At 42.9% G+C, this 24,818-nt stretch overlaps 1 protein-coding gene across 1 annotated transcript in view; it reads left to right on the top strand.

Moving 5' to 3' along the window:
* GRM7 (glutamate metabotropic receptor 7) overlaps positions 1–24,818 on the top strand; it is a gene marked incomplete at its 3' end in the record, with an annotated part of 570,397 nt that overhangs the window by 510,072 nt on the left and 35,507 nt on the right. The window contains exon 8 of the mRNA XM_082847450.1: positions 20,679–20,925. Within this exon, the coding sequence (XP_082703576.1) occupies positions 20,679–20,925 (247 nt within the window). The remainder of the gene's footprint in view (positions 1–20,678; positions 20,926–24,818) is intronic.

Raw genomic sequence — 24,818 nt, 5'->3', positions numbered from 1 at the left:
GGTGATCACCACCTGAAATATGTCATCAAACAGCATCACCAGTAGCAGGACGGCCTGACATTGTGGCCTCCTGACAGGGTGCTCGCGCTTGCCTACAACAGCACCTTGAAGTATTCCTCACGGTTACCTGACCTGAATTTAACGGTACCAAAACAGACAAAGCAAAATGCGGGGCGTTTGATAAAATATTGGGGTGGGCCTGGTATCTTCCAGAAAGTCATTGTCTTGAAAAACAACAAAATATGACAGACCTGTATACTGAAAACTATAAAATATTGCTGAAAGAAATTAAAGGAGACCTAAATAATTGGGAGATATACATTGTTGATGGGATGGAAGACTCAATATTGTTAAGATGTCAATTCTCCCTGAATTACTGTATAAATTCACTCCAATTCCAATCAAAATCTCAAAAGGCTTCTGATAAAAATTGACAGGCTGATTCTAAAATTCCCATGGAAACGCAAAGAACTTAGAACAGCTAAAACGAATCTGAAAAAGAACAAAGTTGGAGAGGTAGCTCCAACCGATTTTTTTTTTTTTAACATCTTTACTGGAGTATAACTGCTTTATAGTGGTGTGTTAGTGCTCCATCTGATTTTAAAAACCGTTATAAAACTATGGGCTTCCCTGGTGGCGCAGTGGTTAAGAATCCACATGCCAATGCAGGGGACATGGGTTCGAGCCCTGGTCCGGGAGGATCCCCCATGCCGCAGAGCAACTAAGCCCGTGCATCACAACTACTGAGCTCTAGAGCCTGCGAGCCACAACTACTGAGCCCTCGTGCCACACCTACTGAAGCCCACGCACCTACCGCCTGTGCTCCGCAACAAGAGAAGCCACCGCAATGAGAAACCCGCGCACCGCAACAAAGAGTAGCCCCCGCTCGCCGCAACTAGAGAAAGCCTGCGTGCAGCAACGAAGACCCAACACAGCCAAAAATAAAATAAATAAATTTTTAAAAATTGTTATAAAACTAAAGGATGATATTGGTATAAAGGAAGACAAATAGATCAATGGAACTGAACAGAGAGTCCATAAATAAACCCACACATGTATGGACAACTGATGTTACAAAGGTAATGCAGTGGAGAAAGGACAGCCTTTTTAACAAACTGTGCTAGAATGCTGGCCATATCCAAAAAAAAGAGAAGAGAATGCAAAGTACATTATAGATGCAAACATAAAATCGCAAACCATAAAACTTCTAAAATACATAGGAGAAAATCTCTGCGGCCTCAGGCTAGGCAGAGATTTCTTAAATATCACATGAAAGCACAATCTATAAAAGAATAAAGTAACAATTTGGACTTCACCAACATTAAAAACTTCTCTTCAAGAGACAGTATCGGGAATGAAAAGACAAGCCGTAGAGTAGGAGAAAAACCTTTGCAAAGCATGTATCTGATAAAGGTCTTAGATCTAGAATCCAAAACTTTCCAATATTAGCAGTAGGAAAACAAGCCAATAAAAAAAAATGGGTAAAAAGGTATGAACAGATATGTCACCACGGAAGATATATAGATGGCACACAACCCATGAAACCTGCTGAGTATCACTCGTTATTAGGAAACTGCAAATTAAAACGACAGTGAAATTTTACTACACACCTATTAGAAAGGCTAAAATTTAAAAAGACTGACCATACCGAGCGTCAGAGAGGAACCGAAAGTCTCATACTCTGCTGATAAGAATCTAAAATAACACTGCCACTTTGGAATATACTTTGCCAGTTTCTTACAAAGTTCATCCAGTACCTACTATATGGTCCAGCCATTTCTCTCCTAGGCATTTACTCAAAATAAAATGAATGCACGTCCACACAAAGTCTTAGGTATGATGTTCACAACAGCCTTATTTGTAATAGCCCCAAACTGGAAACAACCCAAGTGTCCACTGACAGATGAATGGTTAAATAAATGTGATACTTCCATACAATGGATACTACTCAGGATTAAAAAGGAATAGACTATTGAACATTCAACAATATGGCTGAATCTCAAAATAATGATGCTGAATTACTAAAGAAGCTCCACAGAAAAGGGTACATATTATGATCCTAGTTCTTTAAGGCTCTAGAAAATACAAATTAATTCACAAGGGCTAAAAGCAGACCAGTGGTTGTTTGCAGATGGGATCGGGTGGGGTAGGGTTAAGGGAACAGGTTACAAATGGGCACGAGGAAGCTTGTGGAGATGAGGTGTGTGTTCACTGTCTTCATTGTAGTGATGATTTCACTGGTGTATATGGGTCGAAACATCAAATTTTACTCTTTAAATCTATGCAGCTTATTATTTATATCAGTAAAGGTATTTAAAAACCAAAGGCATGGAGACCACTCTGTAAGAATCTAAAGAGATATAACCAAATGCACTGCGTGAACCTTGGCGGAATTTTGAATTGGAGAAAAATCCTATGAGACGTTTTTGTAAAAATGGGGGAACCTGACTTCATATGTTAGATGGCATTGTGGAATCATGGTCAGATTTCTTAGGTGTGGTAACAGTATTGTGGTGATATAGTAGAACGTCCATTTCTTTAGGGTGACGCATATAGAAATAAAAAGGTGAAATATCATAAGGTATACGACTTTACAATTGTGTAGCAAAAAGAGAGAGAGAAAGAAAAAAAACAGCGTGGTGGGATCTCAGCGAGGACTGTCCAGATGTACTTCATCCTGCGTCCAAGTTTCTGAACATTTGTAAGCTTTTAAAATCAAATTTTGGGGAAAATATATGTAGTGTATGTGCTTACATTGTATCAGGATGAGAGAGAGGGAAAAAGGTCAGTTAACAGGTAGTCAACAGAGAATCTGGAGAAATTCGCTCTGGGGAGAGAGCTAGGCTCTGTCTGCAATGTGCTGACTGACTTATTAGCACATGCTGGAAATGTGGTAGGGTCTTCAGTGGATCTTTGGGGTGTATGCTGCAAAAGGAGCTACAGAACCAGTTGTATTAAGGAAGTGCTTGATCGCGATTGAAACTGAGCTGGGCCTCAGAGTTCTAAGTGATACGCCGAGTCTCGGGTTGGCCTCCCTAGGGGCACGAGTACGCGTTTATCCGGGGGTATCAACACCGACAGGTAGAAGGAAAGAAACAGGATGGGGCCAAGGAAGAGGTTGTGCCGTGATGCAGACCCAACAGGGTCTCAGCTGAAGCCACCCTCAAAGCTGCGCCCTCCCGGAAAAGGGGCTGAGCCTTCGCACGCCAGCACCTCCCAGCGCTTATCTGAAGGTTGCCCAGGAGGAGGGGGCAGAACCTTAGACAGTAGGAGTCTCTTCAGACTAGGCAGTTCCCAAAGAGGGCCGCCAGCTGAGAGCTGCATCGCCGGCCTCTGGGGGAACACATCCCTCAGTTCTGAAAGGGGATCCCGCTGCGTGGGACCGCATGACATCCGTGACGCTCTCCTCCTCCTGGTATTTCACACGTGATTGATACTTCTTGTACAAGTTGTGCACGCCTAATTGTTTACAATGCTTATCCGATTACTGGCATATAATTATTCATCACTTTTATACGTTGCGAGTATCCCAATTATTTCAAAAATCAAATTTTATTCATATTGTGGCTTAACTTTCCTCAATTCATGGCATAAAATGGAAAATATAGGTCTTATTTTCTTTAACTGTTGTTAGTTTGAGAAGGTAGACACATGTTTCTGGGGTTCAAAGGTGAAGGTAGCAATACAGGGCCACAAATGTCTTGACAAATGGCCTTGTCCAAAGCCCACAGCTATGAAGCAACAGAGCAGATGTTAGAGTTCGGGTTTCCTGATACCTGAGTCCAGTGACCTCATCTCTACACCATTCACGTCTTGGTTAGTCCTAAGTTTTAACACAAAGAGCATCACTTTTCCGACCACAAGGGAAGCTTGTCCGGAAACATCACTAACGGGTGTTAGGTCCCTATGACTGCTTTTTAGTGGAAGGAACGGATGGGATAGTTCAACCTATAACGCCTTATATGCCAGCCAAGCCTCCCAGGGTCCAGAAATATGTATAAACGTCCAGTTCCTTACGGTTACAGCTACATTTCCCAGCCCGAGTAGAGTTTCCTCTCCCCTAGCCGACTGATCCCCCAACTCCTTGACAGGCAGAAGTCTTTGCATATGAGGCCACCCCCAAGGTCGTCTCTCTCTTACGGTCATTGGGGAACAAACCCCTTTGGTCCGCTTCCTCATGTCCCTGGCTCACTTCCCCCAGGGTGCCAGTGCTCGGTCTGTGTAGTCCACGACCTTTGCCACTAAAGGTCTGGATCTCCTTTCAGCCTATCTCTTTATGTATTATGATGCACAAAGAGTCTCTTCCTGGAGAGGAATTGCCAAGGGCCCTTACTTATCCCATCTTCTGCATAAGCTAAACAGCTAGAAAGTGGATAGAGGGAGATGGAGTCCTGTCCCACCACACAAAGAACAAGACACTGGGATACTCAGTGTTTACTTGCAAATCAAAGAATTTCGATTTACATTCCTGACGTGGCTTAATTCCCCCTCCTCCCCTACACCTGCTTTCCTTGGTCTACCCTTGACCTTCTCCAGTCAGTCAGTCATCGCCTCATAAACACATGTGGACAGAACCATCAGACACTGCAACCTGTTCATGCTTCAGACAATATCTACATTCCACTTGTGTACTGCTTATTTTTGACCTTTTTTCCTGCCTGCTCAAGCACACCTTTTATCAGTTGGGGCATCTGCCTGAGTGTAAGCGTGTGCCCAACTGGGAAAAAGAGAGCAACGCTGAAGCCTTGCTGGATTTGGAAAGGAAACTGGACACAATTTCAATCGCACGCAGAGGACGGTTGCTCGTTATTCTTAGTAGGGAATATGGACTGAGATAGAAAACACACTTACACAAATGTGTAACCTGTGGTCAAGAAGGGGACTTTCCTGTCAGTTCCCTTTAGAAATATTTAGAGCTGTTTGTTTTTCTAAGCATTGGCAATTAAAGCCTTGGAGAATGAAAAATTAAACACTTCTGTGGTTTACTCTTTTATTAAATAGGCTTTTTAGTTGAATGTGAAAGTCAGTGTAGTAAAATGAACTTTAAAGTCAAAAGACTTCAAGTTACATCTTAGCTTTGTTCCTGATTACCGTGACCCTGCACTAGTCATATGAGCTCTCGGGAAACTCAGGATTTTAACTTAACATTCTCTGAATGTGTTCACTCTAAGAACTAAGTGCTACTCAAAATGTATTTATTATAGCTCAGAGAGAAAGTTTTACTCATTTGCATGCTTATATCCGTACCTTACTTTAAAATTATTTTTGGACTGTTATCCTTATTTATTAATTAAAAAGATACTTTTTGAAGTCCTCATCGGTTATAGGTCTCTTCCTGCCATCACAGACCTTAAATTCTAGGAGGAGAGCAAGTGCTGAGATAAATGAATCCGTGATTATGTCGATGATTACTGACCGTAGCATGCACTATGCATAAAAAACACAGAGGCTGCTACGTGAGAGCACCGTGGAAGGAGGAAGTTCAAGTTGGTGGGGCAGCAGGCGGTCACAGAAAGACTGTGCAAGAAAATGCATGAAGGTGAAGCTCAAAGATGAGTTAGGAGTTACCTGGGTGAAGAACTCAGGCGAAATAACACTGCGGGCAGAGAGAATGCTATGCACGGTGCGTGCTAAGTCCCTTTGCTGGAAATAAGCTTGGAGCACCCAAGAAGCCAGCATGGATAAATCATAGTCACGAGACTAGCTAAGAAGTTGGAAATGCAGCTCGGCTGGATACTGTAGGGCAACAGGAAACCTCTGCAAGATGTTTTAGAGGGGACCATGGGGTCTGATTTGCAGTTTTTATAGAGATCATTTTGTTTACTCTGGACAGTATTATTTAGAGGGAGGCAAAAACGGATGCAGTAAAACCAGTTAGGATGCTACAGTAGCATCCTAGGAACATGTGAAAGTGCACCATCATCTTCATCACCACCACCATCATCATCTCACAACTAAAACTTGAGAATTTACAAATGGTACCCACTGTTCTCTGTGCTTAAGTGTATTCACTGGTTAATCATATTGAAGATGAGGGCTGGGGCAGTGGGAAGAGAACACATTCCAGATGTATGTTACAGATAATACTAGCTAACTGAGTAACAGACTAGATATAAAGGGTAAAACGTGAGAGAACAGCAGGTGTTAAAGAATGACCCTTAAAAGTTCCAATTTGTGCACCCAAGTAGATGGAGGTGATAGTCCTGAGATAAAGAACATTAGTACAATATATACAATGGAATACTACTCAGACATTAAAAAGAATGAAATAATGACATCTGTAGTAACATGGATGAACCCAGAGATTATCTTACCGAGTAAAGTACGGCAGAAAGATACAGATACCATATGATATCACTTATATATGGAATCTAAAATATGACACAAATGAACTTATCTATGAAAAAGAAACAAACGCACAGACCTAGAGAACAGACTTGTGGTTGCCGAGGGGGAGGGGGACGGGGGAGGGAAGGATTGGGAGTTCGGGATTAACAGGTGCAAACTATTATATACAGAATGGATAAACAACAAGGTCCTACTATGTAGCACGGGGAACTATATTCAATATCCTGTTACCAACCATAATGGAAAGGAATATGACAAAGAATGTGTGTGTGTGTGTGTGTGTATATATATATATGTATAACTGTTTTACTTTGCTGTACAGCAGACATTAACACAACATTGTAAATCAACTGTACTTCAATAAAATATATTTTTTTAAAAAGACTATTAGCACAAAGCCAGATTTTACGGGGACAGCTCTGTTTTCAACATGATTTGCGATGCCCGTTGGATTGTTTCAGCAGCCCTGTGAAGCTGATGATCCCTATGTTAAAGATGATAAACATGTCGTTGCACATAAATGAGAATAACCTTTTCAGAAACTTCTTCTGCAGGGCACTGTGATGTGTGGGCCTGAGACCTCTGTAGACATCACTGAGTACACTGCGAAGAAGACCTTTCACGCTTTGTCTTCCCCCCATAAATAATGTATGGTGATTCCATAAGCCAAGACTGAATAGAAAATTTGCCTTTAAAATTATTTTTTAAGACTCATTCATGCATTTTTCTTAGTTTCTATCAAAGGTTGACATGGTTTCATTTCAAGAGTCTGAAGAAACAACAGACCTCTGTCTAAGAATTTTTTTTCTTAAGTTATTTAAGGGCTCTATACATGAGCCTAGGTATTTTCTGTTGAGAGACAGTAATCTACTCGCATGCCCGTTATTTAACCGTTCTGAGGATCTCTTCTGCACTTTCTAGAGAAGGTAGTTTTTCTTTTTTTTTCTTAAGCGAGGGTTGAGAATTCCAAGTAGGAATAAATGCTGGGTAGAGGCTTGGGAAGAAAATCTTAACTGTACATGTAAATGCTGGTGAAGGACTAGCTCTGGGTGCTTGTGACTAGATTAGGAATAAGAGCTCACTGCGGTTGAAGGAGATGAAGCTGGTATAGATTTCTGGAGCCTTACACTCCAGAAGAGGGCCCAGGATGCAAATGTGCTGGTATCGATTCAAATCCCTTGCAAATATTTTTCGCCAGTCCACCCTTGCCTGGGGAGGGGCAGACGCGTTGTATTGCTTTTAGGGGAGCTCAAACCTACTCTGGGGTTTGTACGGTGTTGATGTGATTTACGATGATACTGTCCTAGGGTTTGCATAAAAGGAGGCAGAATGTTAAAAAGCGATCCCTTGGTTTCTCTCTTACTCTTACTTCTTCCCTTCCAGTCCATCCACATGTCCTTTCATTTTTGTCCTCCCAGTACCTCTCTCATTTGTCCCCTTCAGCTCTCTTGACTGCTATTATCCTAGTCTGAGCCATCGCACTTTCTAAAGGTGGATTCTTTTAAGTGATATTAATTGATGATTCAGGAAAACTCCAGGAGGGATCAGAATTGAAAAAAAACAAATGCATATACGTTACCAGTTAAGTCTGTGTCAGCAGCTTTTTGTCAAGAACAAACAAACAAACAAACAAACTCAATGCCTGAACTCGTCATCGAGTTGTCATGGCAACCATTTCATATTCTCTAGTGAGGAGACACCTGGGTGCTAACCTGAGTGTTAGCCCAAGCTTTTTGAAAGAAAAGCTCCCATCCTTCCCAAAGGGGCAGGGTTGTTGATTTTCAATGTTGCTTCGGGCTCCAAAGGAGTCACTCTTGATAATTATGCTCTACTGTCTAGTGAACACACGATAGGGGGTTAAAGAGACGTAGGTGGCAGCTCCCAGGACAGCAGAGTCCATTCCCGACTTGGGCCAAGTGGGAAGTGCCCCTTACAGGGAATCCACGGGAACATCACACTTTTTCTCCTTCCTGTCGGGTACCCTTCTGACTCTGTTCTCGGGGATGACCCAGAGACAAAAGCCAAAGACCGCAAATGTCACCTCTTATCTTTGTGTCCCCAAAACTTCCCTCCTTAACAGTATCAACGAAGCTCCTGGATTTTGCCACCCACAGTGCTAGGCACTGAGGGCACCACAGTGAGCTAAGCAGACGCTTCCTGGCGTGGGAGACAGATGCTAATCTCACACATACACGCAAATGTTTAAATGTGAATGACTAAGATCGCTTTGTGAGCTTATAACAGGGTGGGAAGACCTAGTCTTGGCCGAGGAAGCGATGCTTGAGTAGAGAGCTGAAGAATGAAAAGAATGAGGTAGATGGGGTGGGGAACATTCCAGGGAGAGGGGAAAGCATATGCAAAGGCCCTGTGGCAGAAGAGAGCAGGGCATATTCAGGGAAGTGAAAGAGGTCAGTGTGGCTGGGGGGAACCTGATGAGCTGTGACATGGAGATTAGGCTTGGGTTCGTCAAATGAGTGAAGATCATCTCATTCATCAAATATACATTCAACGTGTTCCCTGTGCCAGGCACAAGGATGCCAAGATAAATTAAACATGGTCCCTGCCTAGATTTGCTCACTTCTGAGTGCTCTCTCCTTCCCTGACTTCCACAAAATACTCTGGTTCTGTTCCTATTACAGGGGATAATTTGTCTCTGTGTTTCACCTCCTCTGTCTGTTAGTTCTGAATGCTTTGACTGGGCCAGAGGAGTGCCCCAGTTAAAGGACCGGGGGAAAAAAGGAAGCCAATGAAATTGCTAGAGGAAAAAGTATCTGGAAAAATGGGAAGAAATGATGGTTCTTCAAAGCCCAGGAGCCTCTGGACATGGTTACATTATCCGATGCTACATACACATATATTGTAGCAGGGCTGCACTTTGACCATGGGTTCAGAGTTTAAGAAGTGGGACCACTAACAAGCCATCTCCTCTGCCACATCTCTGGGAGGTAGACGCCATTAGTCACCTCATGGTGTGTCAATATCCAGGCTTGGAAAGGCTAAGTGAGCTACTTAAGATCCCACAGTAGCTAGGAGGTGGCATATCCTACCTCCAGACCCAGAACTCTGGACTCCAATGCCAGTACATTTGTCGTACGTTTGAAGGCTCTCGGCTGCACAACATATATTTCCTAGATTGCACTCATTCATTTGTTCAACTGTTATGAACTGAATACTTTTATGTTCCAGGAGTTATGTACAGTAGGTTGAAATAGATGGTCTGTGCTCTCACGAGAATATTCTATTGAGGGGATAATTATTAAATAAACCTGCAAGTAAATAATCGCAACTTGTGATTGATGTAATGAAGGGAATAGTATGTTCTACGAGCAAACAAGAGAGGAAGGGCATAGTTTATACGTGAGGGTCAGAGAAGCCCTCCTCGAGGAGGTGAGACTGAGACCTGAAAGGCAGGTAGGAGGTAGCCAGGAAAAGATGAGTAGGAACAGCATCTAAGGCAGAGGGAACAGCATGTGCAGAAGTCTTGAGGCTGGACAGAGCACTGCATATTTGAAGGACTTAGAGAAGGTGAGGGAAGGCGGAAGGGGGACCCTGCAGAGTTCCTGAGGCCAGGTTAAGGATTTTGCTCTTCATTCAAAGTGTGATGGGAAGTTCAGTTAAAGCATCAAGACAGCTGGAGCCGCCTATACTACTGTCCTCAGCATTGAGTTTTGTTTGTTTCGTTCTGTTTTTTTGTGGTACGCGGGCCTCTCACTGCTGTGGCCTCTCCCGTTGCGGAGCACAGGCTCCAGACGCGCAGGCTCAGCGGCCATGGCTCACGGGCCCAGCCGCTCCGCGGCATGTGGGATCTTCCCGGACCGGGGCACGAACCCGTGTCCCCTGCATCGGCAGGCGGACTCTCAACCACTGCGCCACCAGGGAAGCCCAGCACTGAGTTTTAAAGTGGAATGCAACCTGGAAAAAACCCTCTCGGGTCTGATCGGAAGTCTGGGAAGGTTTAGAGGGCAGATACAGAGGAGGCAGGGATAGAGGCCAGACTGCAGGCCCTCGGGAGTAAGTGGGTAGGAAACTACTTTTGAGATCCATGATCCAGGACCTTGGAAACAAAAGGAAAGGAAAATGGATCTTGTGAAGGTAAGATCAAAACCGTGCAGCCACTACTCCTCGGCCAGGCTCACTCCTCTTGTTCTGTTTCTCTTAGAAGGGTGAGTGTTATTTCTCTGCCCCATCTCAGAGCCCTCACCGTTCCAATTAGGAGCATAGGCTGAGCAACTGTTTATCTACAATTTTCTGATTGCAATTATTTTCTCCTTCTGGATTTAAACCATTACACAACTAAGATCGCTGCTGAGGAGTTCAGAGCACAAGTTACCCCTGGGTGGGCAATTCAGCTCCTAGGTCCCCGACGCTGGCTGCTGTGCCCACCGGCCAGGGACACCATTGGCTGAGCGGGTACCACAGCACACTGCAGCGTCAGGCCAGCAGTTAGGGGGCCTGTCTCCATCCACACCTACAGCGCTGCACTGGTGGCAGTGGAAAAGCAGGGAAGCAAAGGCGACACATGTGAGCTAATGCAAGGGGAAAGGAAGAATTGAAGGGCAGGAAGGGAGCTACCATAGCTCAGAGGCAAGGTGGGAAAGACAGAGTCCAAAAGGAACAGAGGAAGACTCACAAAACTAACCGCCATGATCAAAACCTGTCAAAATTCATCAGGAAGTCATCGTCAGTGGCTTTGAAAACTGAGATTAAGAACACACTGTCAGGGCTTCCCTGGTGGCGCAGTGGTTGAGAGTCCGCCTGCCGATGCAGGGGACACGGGTGCGTTTCCCGGTCTGGGAGGATCCCACATTGCCACGGAGCGGCTGGGCCCGTGAGCCATGGCCGCTGAGCCTGTGCGTCCGGAGCCTGTGCTCCGCAACGGGAGAGGCCACAACAGTGAGAGGCCCACGTACCGCAAAAACAAACAAACAAACAAACAAAAAAACACGTTGTCTTTTTATAAGAATCTGACATTGTCTTCGGGTCAATGACACTCTTGGGTCCAGTTTCAATGAACACTTTACAAGCCCTACTTGAGACACATTGACTATTCCCAAGAAATGCCAAGACTGTCTCTTTCTTTTAGCCGTTAATTTGACATCAGTATTTTCTTCTGATTTCTGTCTTTTTCTGTTCACAAGAACTATAAAGGTGACCTTAAATGTTGGCAAGATTAGACGGCTTTGCATTTCTATACGTGGAATATTTCAAATGACAACTTTAGAAATGGAATACGTTAAGTTCAGACTGTTCTTTTAATGCCCTGGTTTACCTGCAAAGTAATAGAGAACATCATCATTTATTACCTAATGTATTCCCCAGTGAGGTACAAGCCAGTATTTTCACATTATAAAACAGAATCTGACATTGCCTCCTACAAAATGCTGTTAGGTTCAGTCTTGAAGAATACGGCCAAGGATTCCAGCGGATCCAATGGGATCTGGCGGAAGTGTGCCTCTCCAGGCTAACAGTGGGGAAGATGCTTTGCCTTTGTATGCTAAATCACTGCAAGACAGAGACCTAACACTGGGGCTCCTGAACCAGGAGGAATGGTAAATAACCTTTCAGATAATACAAGAGAACAAATAGCGCCAGCATTGGCTACATAAAAGAGTAAAACCCCTACCTGGCAGTTGGGAGAGGAAAAGCTCTTAAAATCAAAACTGAGGGATCACAGGGCTCGTGTGTATCCAGAAAACTCAGAAGTGACTGCCTGGAAGAATTAGCTATTAGGATGGCACGCAGCTCGTTAGGATGGTGTCGGGAGCAAAACCCTGAGCTTCCCAAGGACGTGGTCAATTGGAGTCACAGCATCTCTCCGAGGATGCCATGTGGGAATAGACACAGCATCAGGTTTCTGGTCAGGAGAGCAAAGAACTGAGATGTAGGTGATTTCAAGCTTGACATAATCACTTATCTCACGGTCCAGAAACTGACTTGCATTCACCTGGAGTGCGTGTCTTATGTCCCTCCAAATACATAATGTAATTGTCTGTAGACTTAACATCATGTCTGCCTGGAGATACTAAATGAGAAAAATGAAACACAGTCAAACTAGGTCTTGTCCAATAATTATCTAGTTGCCTTCATTATTTATAATTCCATGCCAGACGCCTGTCCACAGAGTTGTGTCCCATAATATCTGGTGTGTGTGTATTTCTTTATGTATACTGTCTGTCATCTATCTATATATCACCTATTCAAAGAAAATAGGTTTTAAATAGAATAGCATGAAAACTCTCTACAGGAATGGGGCCGTCTACTCGAATAAAGACTCACATTTTCTGAGCATGCCACCGGGCACTGTGCTATCTTTTAATTTTCAAAACGGTGAGAAGGTCTCTGTGGTAGCGGTAGAATGAGAAGGGTTTTATATCAGACACTCTGGTAACAAATTCCTAGGGTTTGAATTTTGACTCTGTCGCGTGCCAGGAGTGAAGTAGCTCGCACAACGTTACCAACCAACGATCCAAGGCCAAGTCTGAAACCACTTCTAACAAGAAACACCTTGTTTTTCCAATACCATCCTTCTAGAAGATCCAAGTATCTCACCCTCCCAACAAAAAACAAGCAGTATTTTTCCTCATCATTACACCGAATCCTTTCACCATCGTGCATCATTTCATAACTAAGCAAAAGCCTTCAGTATGTTGACCCCCTAGACGATTGAAGAAGTCCCATTGCAAACACCCTGCCTCATTTCCAGCCATGTATCGTTACTATTTCTCAAAAATATGGTGACTCTAATTAGGAAGCAAGGATTGAAAACACTGGTCTTACCTGCCAAGAGCTTCCATTTCAACTTAGACGTATGAATGTTTCAAACATTTGTCAGATAATGATGTACCCTTCCTCTTTACTCTGACTATATCAGACACATTTTTCATTTTTATTGTACAGACTTTGGAATGCCATGAGAACTATGAAACTTCTCCCATCTTACCAAAAGACTCCGCTAAAGCTTTCTTGTCCCACTTGTCAGTGGTCACTTGGGAATGCACATAATAGGTTACTTCTCATAGAACAGTCAATGACAGATAAAACAGGGGTTTGAGTTTACTTTTAAAAAAACAGAAAGCAAACTCAGCGAGATGGCTTTCCCTAAAGCAGGTTGTTATTCGGTGGATTCCATAAGAAAGATGATCATTTCAAAATGTATTAAAAAATTATAGGAAAAAGAACAGCAGAGTGAATAAGGCATTTTATGTTACAGCCAGTAGTAGATCAATCAGTGATAATAACACCCTGGGTTGAGTGGTTTCTACATGCTGGGCACCCTCCTGTGTATTTTACTATGGTCCAATTTGATCCCAGCAACCTTACAAGATGTCTATTGTTATAATCTCCACTCTAGAAATGAGGAAACAGAGGCACACAAATAATAGCAAAATAGTAATGATGATGATGGTAACTAACAGGCTACAGATACTAGCTTTTCTTAAAACAACTGTGAATGCCAAGGCTATTTCTCACATCTAACACGTGCTTCAAGGGTAGAACTTCTTGTGCAGGCAGAATTTAGTAAGTGCACACTTTGTGGCAGACGTCGGATCTATCATCCAGTCAGTTCTGCGATAATGTGACATGTATGTTCTTAAAACTCACCATGCCAAGCAAAATTGTGCAATAAAAAGAACGAGACTTATGGGAGAAATTGGGTTAAGGATGTAACACGCAGAAACGTCATCAGTGACATTAGAAGAGAAAGGAATCTAATAAAAATGGTGGCATCGTTTCTACACCTGTTCAACGGCTAAGAAATGCGTAAATATTGTAATACGTACGTCACTCTACCTTTATAAAGAAAGGACGTAAAGTTTGCACCTGGAAGCGAGTGCCAGAAGTGTTGCTGCTTGTGATATATCGTGAAACTGTGGAGGGGGACTTGGGCAGATGCTTGAGGGCGGGGCGTGTGTGTGTTTTGTGTAGCCCACAAGGCTGGGTTTGGCCGGGTGCAGTTTGCTGTGCTCACCTGGTGTTTCTTGCAGAAGAAATCACACATTTGGAAACTTCGTGAACTTCGTGTTATCCTCAAATCGTTCCCTAATATATCGATCTCATCAGGATGAATTTGCATTTTAAAGCACGCGTTACAGCACAACTGACTGTATTCTTCAGACCAGGTTAAGTGCTACTTGGCGCTGTACCTCATCAAAGGGGCCAACAGGGCAATCGTCCTGACTGGGGACGTGGGGATGCTTTATGTAGAAGGAATCTTTGGATTGAACATCAAATGCAAACAGGCTATCAGAGGCAGAACAGGTGAGCAGAGGACATGCCAAGGGGAGAAGAAAGCAGGGGCCAGTAGACACTGTGAGAAAAAGGATGCGATGTGCAGTTACTACATCACACATTACTTGATTCTAGATTGTGTTCCATCTGCCACTACAATGTGGCCCCCTGATGGCAGGGAGAAGGCCCTATCACCATCACAATGGTCTGTGAGGCCACGTGGTAGTACAGTGAGCCCTCTGTACCCACGGGTTCCACAGCCATGGGTTCAACCAACTGAGGATGAAAAATATTTGGAAGAAAATTGTTCCATAAAGTTCCAAAAAGGCAAACTTGAATTTTCAGCATGCTGCCAACTATTTACACAACATTTACATGGTATTTACAACTATTTACATAGAATTTACATTGCATTAGGTATCATAATTAATCTAGAGATGATTTAAAGTATATGAAGATGTGCATAGGTTACATATACTACATCATTTTATATAAGGGACCTGAGCATCCTTAGGTTTTGGTATCCTCAGGGGGTCCTGGAACCAATCCCTCGTGGATACTGATGGATGACTGTATCTCACTGAAAATGGCAACCTGATAAGTGGACGAATGAACCAATAGTGGAAAAGTAAGGTCTCTCTCACGTAGCCTATCTGGCAAATAGAGGTCACAGTGAATTTACAGCATGTGGTCATTAGCAGCTTGCCCTGGGATCTATCAAAACAGTCGTCAGTTAAACTGATTCTGAAACTTACACAGAAGAGATGGCAGGTTTCAAAGTTCGCTCAAGAGCACTATAGAGTTTTCAACTTTCTCAGTATCTTAGCAATCAAGACTTACAGAAGAACTCAACTAACGCTAAATGCTATACCGATTTCTAAAGCAACAGCGGCATCTCATGATACGCACTCACGTTTACCTGACAGTGAACTTTGAGGCCAAGGTGAGAAAGTGCGCAGGGCAGATTCAGCTGGGCTTTGCCTGACGCTGCCGTCAGCACAAAGCTGTGTCTTTAACAGTATACGTGCTGGTACGTGTCAATCAGACAAGACGTGAATAGGCCTGGATTTTCAGAAACTACTTTCTAGTTAATAAATGAGACCTATATTAAAAGTTTAAAATATATGACAGCAGTTACTAAGGAAGACTTATCTGGAGATCTATACCCCAGCCTCCTAATATAAATATTAGGCAGAATATAAATATAAATATTAGCAGCTCACATTTCATGGGTTTCACAGGCGTTATGCTAAGCACTTTTAAAAAAAAATAAATTCATTTATTTATTTTATTTAGTTATTTTTGGCTGCGTTGGGTCTTCATTGCTGCACGCGGGTTGTCTCTAGTTGTGGTGAGCGGGGGCTACTCTTCACTGCGGTGCGCAGGTTTCTCATTGCGGTGGCTTCTCTTGTTGCGGAGCACGGGCTCTAGGAGCCTGGGCTTCAGTAGTTGTGGCATGAGGGCTCAGTAGCTGTGGCTCGCGGGCTCTAGAGCACAGGCTCAGTAGTTGTGGCGCACGGGCTTAGTTGCTCTGCGGCATGTGGGATCTTCCCCGGACCAGAGCTCGAACCCGTGTCCCCTGCATTGGCAAGAGGATTCTTAACCACTGCGCCACCAGGGAAGTCTCAGCACTTTTCATATATTAATGAATTAGATCTTCAAAGCCACCATTTGAAAACTGAACTATTATTATCTTCCTTTTACAAGTAAGGAAACTGAGAGACAGAATGGTTACAGCCAAGGATTCCGTGCATCAGATTTTAAGAAAACTGCTGCTCTAGAGTATCGTGTAGAACACTTCGCCAGGGACTTCCCTGGTGGCACGGTGGTTAAGAATCTGCCTGTCAGTGAAGGGGACACGGGTTCGACCCCTGGTCCAGGAAGATCCCACGTGCCGCGGAGCAACTAAGCCTGTGCACCACAACTACTGAGTCTGAGCTCTAGAGCCCACGAGCCACAACTACTGAGCCCGTGTGCCACAACTACTGAAGCCCGCGCCTACAGCCCATGCTCAACAAGAGAAGCCACCACAGTGAGAAGCCTGCACACCACAACAGAGTAGCCCCCGCTCGCCGCAACCAGAGAAAAGCCCACGTGCAGCAACGAAGATCCAACACAGCCAAAAATTAAAAAGATAAATAATAATAATTTAAAAAATTTAAAAAACACTTTGCCGGCTTGACTCTGAATCCCTTGCCTAGATGTTCCTTGCTTATATATGCTGGATTACACATGGGGCTTGGTAGAAAAGCCACATTCAACCAAGGAATAGAAACTGGATTCTGGAAACTTATTTAACTTGATGATAAAATTAAGGCTTAAGTGTCCAAACACGTGGACCTCGCAAGGCAGTCAGCATCCTTCCCACAGCCTAGGCCATCGAGGATTGACTGTGGTCGGGGAGACTTTTCTCCACTGGGGATGAGCCTCAGACAGCCAGACAGGAAGAGGTCAGTCCCAGGGAGAGGCTTGATCCCAGCTAGGAGTGCCAGAACCCCTGTGCTCTGATAAAAGGGATCAGTAACGCTCACCAACACCTTCCCATCTCTGAAGAAATTATAAGGAGGAGAAAGTAAAGTGGTGTACAATACCCCGAATCAAACAGGGTAATTTTACAATACACAATGTTCATTTTACAATAAGCACTGGGTAAAACAGGAATAGCCTTCAGACTACAAATAAATATGTTGCAATTTGCTAAAAAAATTGTACTAAAGGGGCTGCTGGGATGAAAACTCAGAGTCAAAAGGTGAGCGTCCCACCAAAGGCTAAAAAAAGAGTGACTTAGCTCCCTTCCTGGGGCTGAGTGGGGTTGTATCCCTGTGAATCAATACCTCTGTGTTCTCTGCAGACCGCAGCCTTCCTATCTACCCATATAACTTATTTAAAAATACTTTCATAGTACTTACTACATGCTAGGTCCTGTCCTAAGCACTTTACAAATAGTAACTCATTCAGTCACCAAGATAACATCATGAGGTAGGGACTAATGTTATCCCCATTTACAGATGTGGAAGCTAAGGCAGAGAGAGGTGAAGTAATTAGTCCAAGGTCACAAAACAAGTAAATGGGAATTGAACTCAGACTAGCTTGATTCCTCATTCTTAACCACTCTGCAATGTATAGAGGGTTTGGGGGCATAGGAATTTGGTCAATGACGTTCCTTTTGGTTTTCATAGATTTCGGCAGTGTCACCAGAAATTATAAAAATTTCAAAACAAGTATCAAAGTCTTGACGGACTCTAGCCTGAAAATAACGAAATTAAACCCTCCATAAAATAAACAGCATCGCTTTTGAAGTCTTAAATTGCTAAGTAGTCTTTGTTGAGGAAAAGCATGTATGTATACACATACAGGCACAAACATTTACACATGTACATAAGCGTATGTAAGTTACAGTTATATAGAAATCATAAACTCAACACAAACAAGCTATGGATGATTTCTTCAACTGCAAAATTTGCTTTTGAGTGGAGAAAGAGAAACAAAGCTTAAGATCCCATGGGTTAGTTTATAGCCCTTTCTTTCTTGGACTGGCTAATTCATGGTTTGCAAAGCCCTCGTTAATAGGACGACGGCAATGACCATGAGGGAAGGAAGTGACATTGCCTAGGTTCATAACACTGTGTTCTATGGTAAGACTTTCTTGGATAGGGTAGGCAGCAGAGCAGAATGGAGCTGAAGGTCTAAAGGTACTCTCACAGGAAAAGATGAACTTTAAAACATGGTCTAGTTCACAACCAAAGCAGCCGCATAGCACAGGGAGATCAGCGCGGTGCTTTGTGACCACCTAGAGAGGTGGGATAGGGAGGGTGGGAGGGAGACGCAAGAGGGAGGGGATATGGGGATATACGTATATGTATAGCTGATTCACTTTGTTACAAAGCAGAAACTAACACACCATTGTAAAGCCATTATACTCCAATAAAGATGTTAAAAAAAAAAGGATCATTAATTCAATATTGTCTTGTCTTTATATTTTACATTGACTATGTATTATACAGTTAGCGGCTGGCAGCTCCCTGAAAGCGTTCAGAGACATGCCCATTCAAATTAACGTTTGCTGGATAACAGTATTCCTTCCAGAAGAGATGGCAAAGTCTCTTTTAATTTCTTCTCCAGAGCCTCAGATTGAAGAAATAAGGTCGGAAACGGCCAGGCAGCTAATAGGTCTGATGCCAATTCTTGTATATTTAGAGAAAGGCTGCTTGACCACAGACTCATCAGTAGGAAGAACGTGCCCCTTATATAAACACATGAGCTCCTCCACTGCACGACCGTTAAGCGCCTACTCTTTGCCAGCACTGCAGACACAATGACACACTACACACAAGAGATTCCTGCCTTTGTGGAACCTGTGGCTTAGTTGGGGAGTTGGGCAGTCAAACAATCAGGGTAGTGGGCAGACGATTACAAATGGAGAGCCATAATCAAAAAAACCCCAAAAAACAAAAGAAAAAAAACAAGTGTTTTGAGTGCCTGTAGGTAAAGAAGCTGGCCGAGACTTGAGGCTGTGGGGGTAGGGCAGACTGGGATGGATGTTCTAAGAAGCAGAGGAGGAACATTCCATACAGAAGGAGACAAGAATAAAGGAAAATCACATGCATGCATGTAGAAAGGTCTGTGGTTGGATGAACCCAGCATCTTCAAGACCTGAAGGAGTGCCACATGGATGGTGTCCTAGGGAGAGAGGTGGGGGAGAGTGGTGGGCAATTAGTCTGAAAAATGAGGCAGGGGGAAGACCACGTGCGACCTTGCAGAATCTATTAAGGATGGGAGTTTATCCTCAGATACAAGGGAAGACATAGTTGTGGAAAACCATGATCAAATACATTGTAAAGAGGCTAGGTTTTCCACTGATGTAAGAGGCCATGGGAGCTAGTCACGTGGTACTTGAAATTTATTTATTCATTCACCCATCTACCTGTTTGTTTATTCATTTACTTTCAGCTTTATTCAGGTATGATTGATGACTACAAATTGCATATATTTAGGTTATACAACATTATTTTCTAAGGTATACAATGTAGACAACGTGTACAATTGTGAAATGATGACCCCACAATCAAGTTAATGAACACATCCATCACCTCACATTGAATCTAGGCTTTAGGAGTCATGCAAAACACAAACATGTCTAAATGAATGACGGGCTCTGGAACATGACAGGGCACGTCATAAATGCAACTGGACCAAGGCAAGTTGTCTGTAGCTACTGATCTTACCATTCCCCACCCCCTTCAACCTTCATTTTTTCCAATTTAGGCAAGACAATGATTTAACGCACTGAACAGTAAGTGGATGGGTTGCTCTACTGATTTCTCAAGGAAGCGAAAGGACACAAGGACAGCTATGGGGGTACCGTCCGAACTACACGTAACGCATGTCAGAATGAGGCTTTGTAGCCTTTTAGCAACTGTCAATGTATGGAGACCGGACAAGCCAACATCACTACATCTTGGCCCTTGCCATTGGTGTTTTGTAAATCAGCATGAAGCGAGAAGGGCTTACTTTCCAGGGAAACTCAACTCACTACTATGTAGGGATGGTGAAGGTGAACCCTTTCTTAAAAACATGCAGAAAGATACAAATATTGACATAATGACTTTTCAAATAAGGTCCCAGAGTTATCTATGTAGCAAGAGATCATGTAATGTTAATTGTTCTGTGAATGTATGAGGGGTAAAGAAACAACTACCCCTTACTCAAGGTTGCAAATGTGATCTTCATGGTTTCCTATCCAGCTGCCATTGTGAGTAAAGGGACTTCAAGTCTGATTCAAGGTTGACCCTGAACTTGAATGAAGGATACTTCTCCAGGACAGGCCTGCACATGGATTCCCCCAATGATTTTCAATCAATGGAAAAAAAAAAAAAAAAAAAAATATATATATATATATATATATATATGTATGTATGTATGTATGTATGTATGTATATATGTATAAACTCTCCAAGAAATGTGCAGAGCCATTCTGTCTCCCCGGGGATTGTTATGCTTTCTCTCCCAGACACAGCCATGCTCGACATCGTTGTTAAGTGCTTAGCCTCCCTCTGCGGTCATTTTATTTGTAATAGTGTCTTGTGTGTTGTGTCTCCTAGCTCTACATACAAACTACCACGCTTACCATCTCCATGAACCTAAGTGCATCAGTGGCGCTGGGGATGCTATACATGCCGAAAGTGTACATCATCATTTTCCACCCTGAACTCAATGTCCAGAAACGCAAGCGAAGCTTCAAGGCCGTAGTCACAGCAGCCACCATGTCATCGCGGCTGTCACACAAGCCCAGTGACAGACCCAACGGTGAGGCCAAGACAGAACTCTGTGAGAACGTAGACCCAAACAGTAAGTACCTCTCCTTTCCTTCCGTCTCCCCAGCCTGCGTCAGGAAGCTCTGGCAAACGTGGCGTGTGCTTGCCTTTCTTTGGAGAAGGACTGGCCGTTCCTGTCTTACGGGCTGGGTTGCCTTGGCAAGTGCTCGCGTCTGCTCTTAAGAGTGTGCTCATTCTTGCCACCGTTTTCTTTTCGCTCCCTGTTGGAAAGCAGCTTTCAGAGGCTCTGCTTCAGAAGTGTGAAATCTCCCCCTTCCCTGGCTTCTTACCCTTTGGTCCCAAACCCTCCAACTGACATAAGCACAGCTGATGAGCCACCTTCCTCGTTCCCTCCTCTTAGGGGATCAGCTTCCTGCTAGGGAGCCTTCGACATCCCATTGAACTGCAGCAGTAGGAAAGAAATTGGAATATTTAAGAATTTTGGAAGCATAACTTCCTTGCACTGGAACGTGAATGTGGAGAAAGTTATGATTCTTTACTAACCAAGCCTTGTAGAAACAAAAAACACATCGCATATTGAATAAAGCCGGTAAACATTCATGCAAGTATACAGGCCCAGACACTACCACGCTAATGGCACCCCCACGTGGGGAAAACACCTACCAGACAATTCCATAGGAGTTTCACCCCATGAAAGACAAATATTAGAGGTGGGATTAAGGATGAAACGCCAGATTTGATACCTACATAGCCTGTCTGCAATGCCTGGGTAGCCTTTATTCATCCCTGCAAATGACCACAAAGACGACGGACATACAGACACTAGTTTGTTAAAAAAGAAAAAAGAGAAAAGGAAAGAAAGACCATTTAACCAGAGTTAAATTCTTAAAATCCCCACTTGCTAATTTTACTAATACTATGGTGGTAAGAGTGCATTTCAGATTAAACATATCACTCCTAGGATTTGTTTTCCAGGACATTTTGACTAGTTCCGTATAGAATGAGGCAGTTTAGCGTGTTCACGATACTTCCTGTTTTAAACTAGAGGAGGTTTCAGGGTGGCCATTAAGTCATTCAAGACTTACTGTTCCGTTATGAGCTGATTTTGTTGTAGCCAAAGGTTTACTGCCAAGCAGAAAGTAGTTCTTATTCTAAACACTCTGACATAATTCTTTATGCTCTACAACTGAGATCTTTAAAAACCAGGAGACAACTGAGTTTAACCCTGACAACTATTGTACAACGATCCATGATCTTGGCCCCATCCATTTCTAAATAGTTGGCTGAATGACTACGGTGAAAGCTTGAGAGTCTGTGGACAAGGAAACAAAGGCCCATTAACAACATCATGGGCTTCACGTTGACGTTTTAATAGGAGAGATCCTGGGACAGGTGAGAGGAGGGAGAAACAATGGATGGTCAGGCTCTGTTCTTTTGTCTTCAGAACAAAATGGTCAATTCCAAGGAAAGGGAATAGATAGAGAATTGCTGTGATATTCAATGTGGTGTAGGAAGAGGCTTCGGGTTGAGACAGACCTGGGTTCAAATCCAAGCCACTCCACTTACCAGCGGTGTGGCTTTGAGAATTACTGAGGTTTTCTGAAGTTCAGCATTCTCGTGGATAAAATGGAGATGATGATATCTATGTCACAAGTGCGGCATCAAATCTCATACATCTAAAAAAAACAGTATGTCAATTACATGTTAATGTTCTTCCATTTCTGTAAAGTTGCAAAAGCCCACATTTCAGTGTGCCTGGTTACACAGACGTGATGGTGACATTAAAGGCATACCAAACACCACAAGGTAGATGGAACTGGCCAATAAAAATATTTCCATGGACATTTTTATGCATCTATTTATATGTATCCTGTATTGATAAATATACCAGCACAGTTATACTTTTGTAGCATTTTATTCTAGGACCCCTTGCCAGATTTTTCAGAAAACCCTCACCCTGAAGATGTTCCAACAGCAGTTTAACGTTTATATTTGTGTATACACACACACACACACACACACACACACACACACGTCCAAAATCAATAAGCAGAAAATATGGTCAAAAGTCTACATGTATTGAAAATTAATGACCAAATTAGGAGTTTTGAAGTTGGATAATTAATCTAACACTATGCTACTTAGAAATAACTAGCTTTTTAAACAACATTTTAACTGTTGTTAACCTTTAATGATGAGGTTCTATCCTTGTGGAGGCTATGTGGGGTATGATCGTGGCTGTTAAAATGCTAATACTAACACTGACACTAATAATAATAAAAACCCATCAGCTACCCTTTGAAATAGGCAGTGAACAGAATGCTCTGGGTGGAAGATCTCTTACTCCTCATGGTAACTCTGTAGACTGGTGATCATTATCCTCCTTTTACTGAAGAATCCTAGGCGCAGAGCGATCAAGGGATAGTACCGAAGTCCCACACTAGTTAGCAGCAGAGCTTGGTCCGAAACCCAGGTCTGACTCCCAAACCCATGCTTGTTGCTCTTTGCTGCTCTGTTTCTCAGAACATCGGTGACATGTCGTAATTCTAATGCAGAAATTACTCTTTTGGCTTCTTCATTTGGTAATACAGCTTGCATATACAGAATCTAATGATGTGTGGCGGTGGACTCTTTGGTTAAATGTGCTGTGAAATGCATTCCTGCTTGCTGTGTTGTCTGCAAAGACAGGAGTAACCTGAGCTCAAAGAAGGCTGCCCAGGTAGAGGCCTCATCTTACTAGCTCAAAAATCCAAGTGTCTTATGACCTGTGTCAGTCACGACAATTATTCCATTTGGAATTCATTTGCTGCCTTTCTCTTGGAAAAGTTTTGTTGGGTTCTGTCACTGTTGATGTGTTGGTGTCTACACAGAACAAAGAATAAACAGTTCAGGGGGGAAAAAATGAAACCAAAAAGAGCCTTTGTCTTATAGCCAGTCCAAAAGATTTTTAAAAATTATTTTAGTTATTTTGGTTTTGTGTAGACACTCCCTAAAACTAATGGTCAATAATTTGCCCAGATATTTGCTGAATTATAGGAGGAGATTCATGTACCTCCAAACATTGGGGTTTCTGACGACCCAGCTCCCAAAGGTCCCTGAGAGGAATCAAAAGACCTTCTCTGCACAAAATCTGTCCAGTAGAATTTTCTGCAATGAATGGAAATGTTCTCTGTTTGTGCTGTCCAGTATAGAAACCGCTAGTCACCTGTGGCAATTCAGAACTTGAACCATGGCTACTTAACTGATGAAATACACTTGAAACTTTTAGTTCATTTTAAATAAATATGAATAGCCATCCATGGCTGTGACTATTCCATCGGAGAGCACAGCCAGAGATCTTAAGAGCAAGGATTTCCCTCTGGGACGCTCAGTCTCAGCCCATATTTGAAATACCTCCCAAGGTTTTAGCAATGATGCTGATCTGGGACAAAGTCAACTGAATGGAATGAAATATCTGAGGTGAAACAAAAATGCAAACCTATAGCTATTTTAAACGATCCCTAAGGAGCCACTAATACGGAAATAGTGATATCATAGATAGCAGTTATATCTGGAAAACCAGTCCTTGGTAATGCAAAAGTGAATGTCTAAAAAGGACAGTAGTGAAAATTCAATTAATGAAAGTAGACATGACTGTTTTGATGAGAGAGAACATTATTTTTCTATTCTATTTAATACCAAATATAGCTCAAAGTATGTCAAATTTCTGCACTTTGGTAACAGAGACAAATTACTGGCTGAAATTAAACTGTCTGGTTAAAAAGAAACAAATAAAAGCACAGACCACGTACTTAAGAAAGGAATATGTCTTTCCAAAGGGGAAATTCTGTCTACTATTCTCTGAGGGAGTGTACCTGGGAGAATGTTGAATTTATAGAATGAGCTACGAAGTTAATAATGGAACAGAAATGTGCCTTATTGTTTCTCTACACGTTTAGTCTCAGTGTGTTTCAGTCTTCAGTGTTT

This window comes from Leucopleurus acutus (genome assembly GCF_964270905.1).
Source record: "Leucopleurus acutus genome assembly, chromosome: 10".
NCBI lineage: Eukaryota > Metazoa > Chordata > Mammalia > Artiodactyla > Delphinidae > Leucopleurus > Leucopleurus acutus.
Note: the sequence above shows the minus strand (reverse complement) of the source record. Positions and strands in the feature narration are given on the sequence as shown.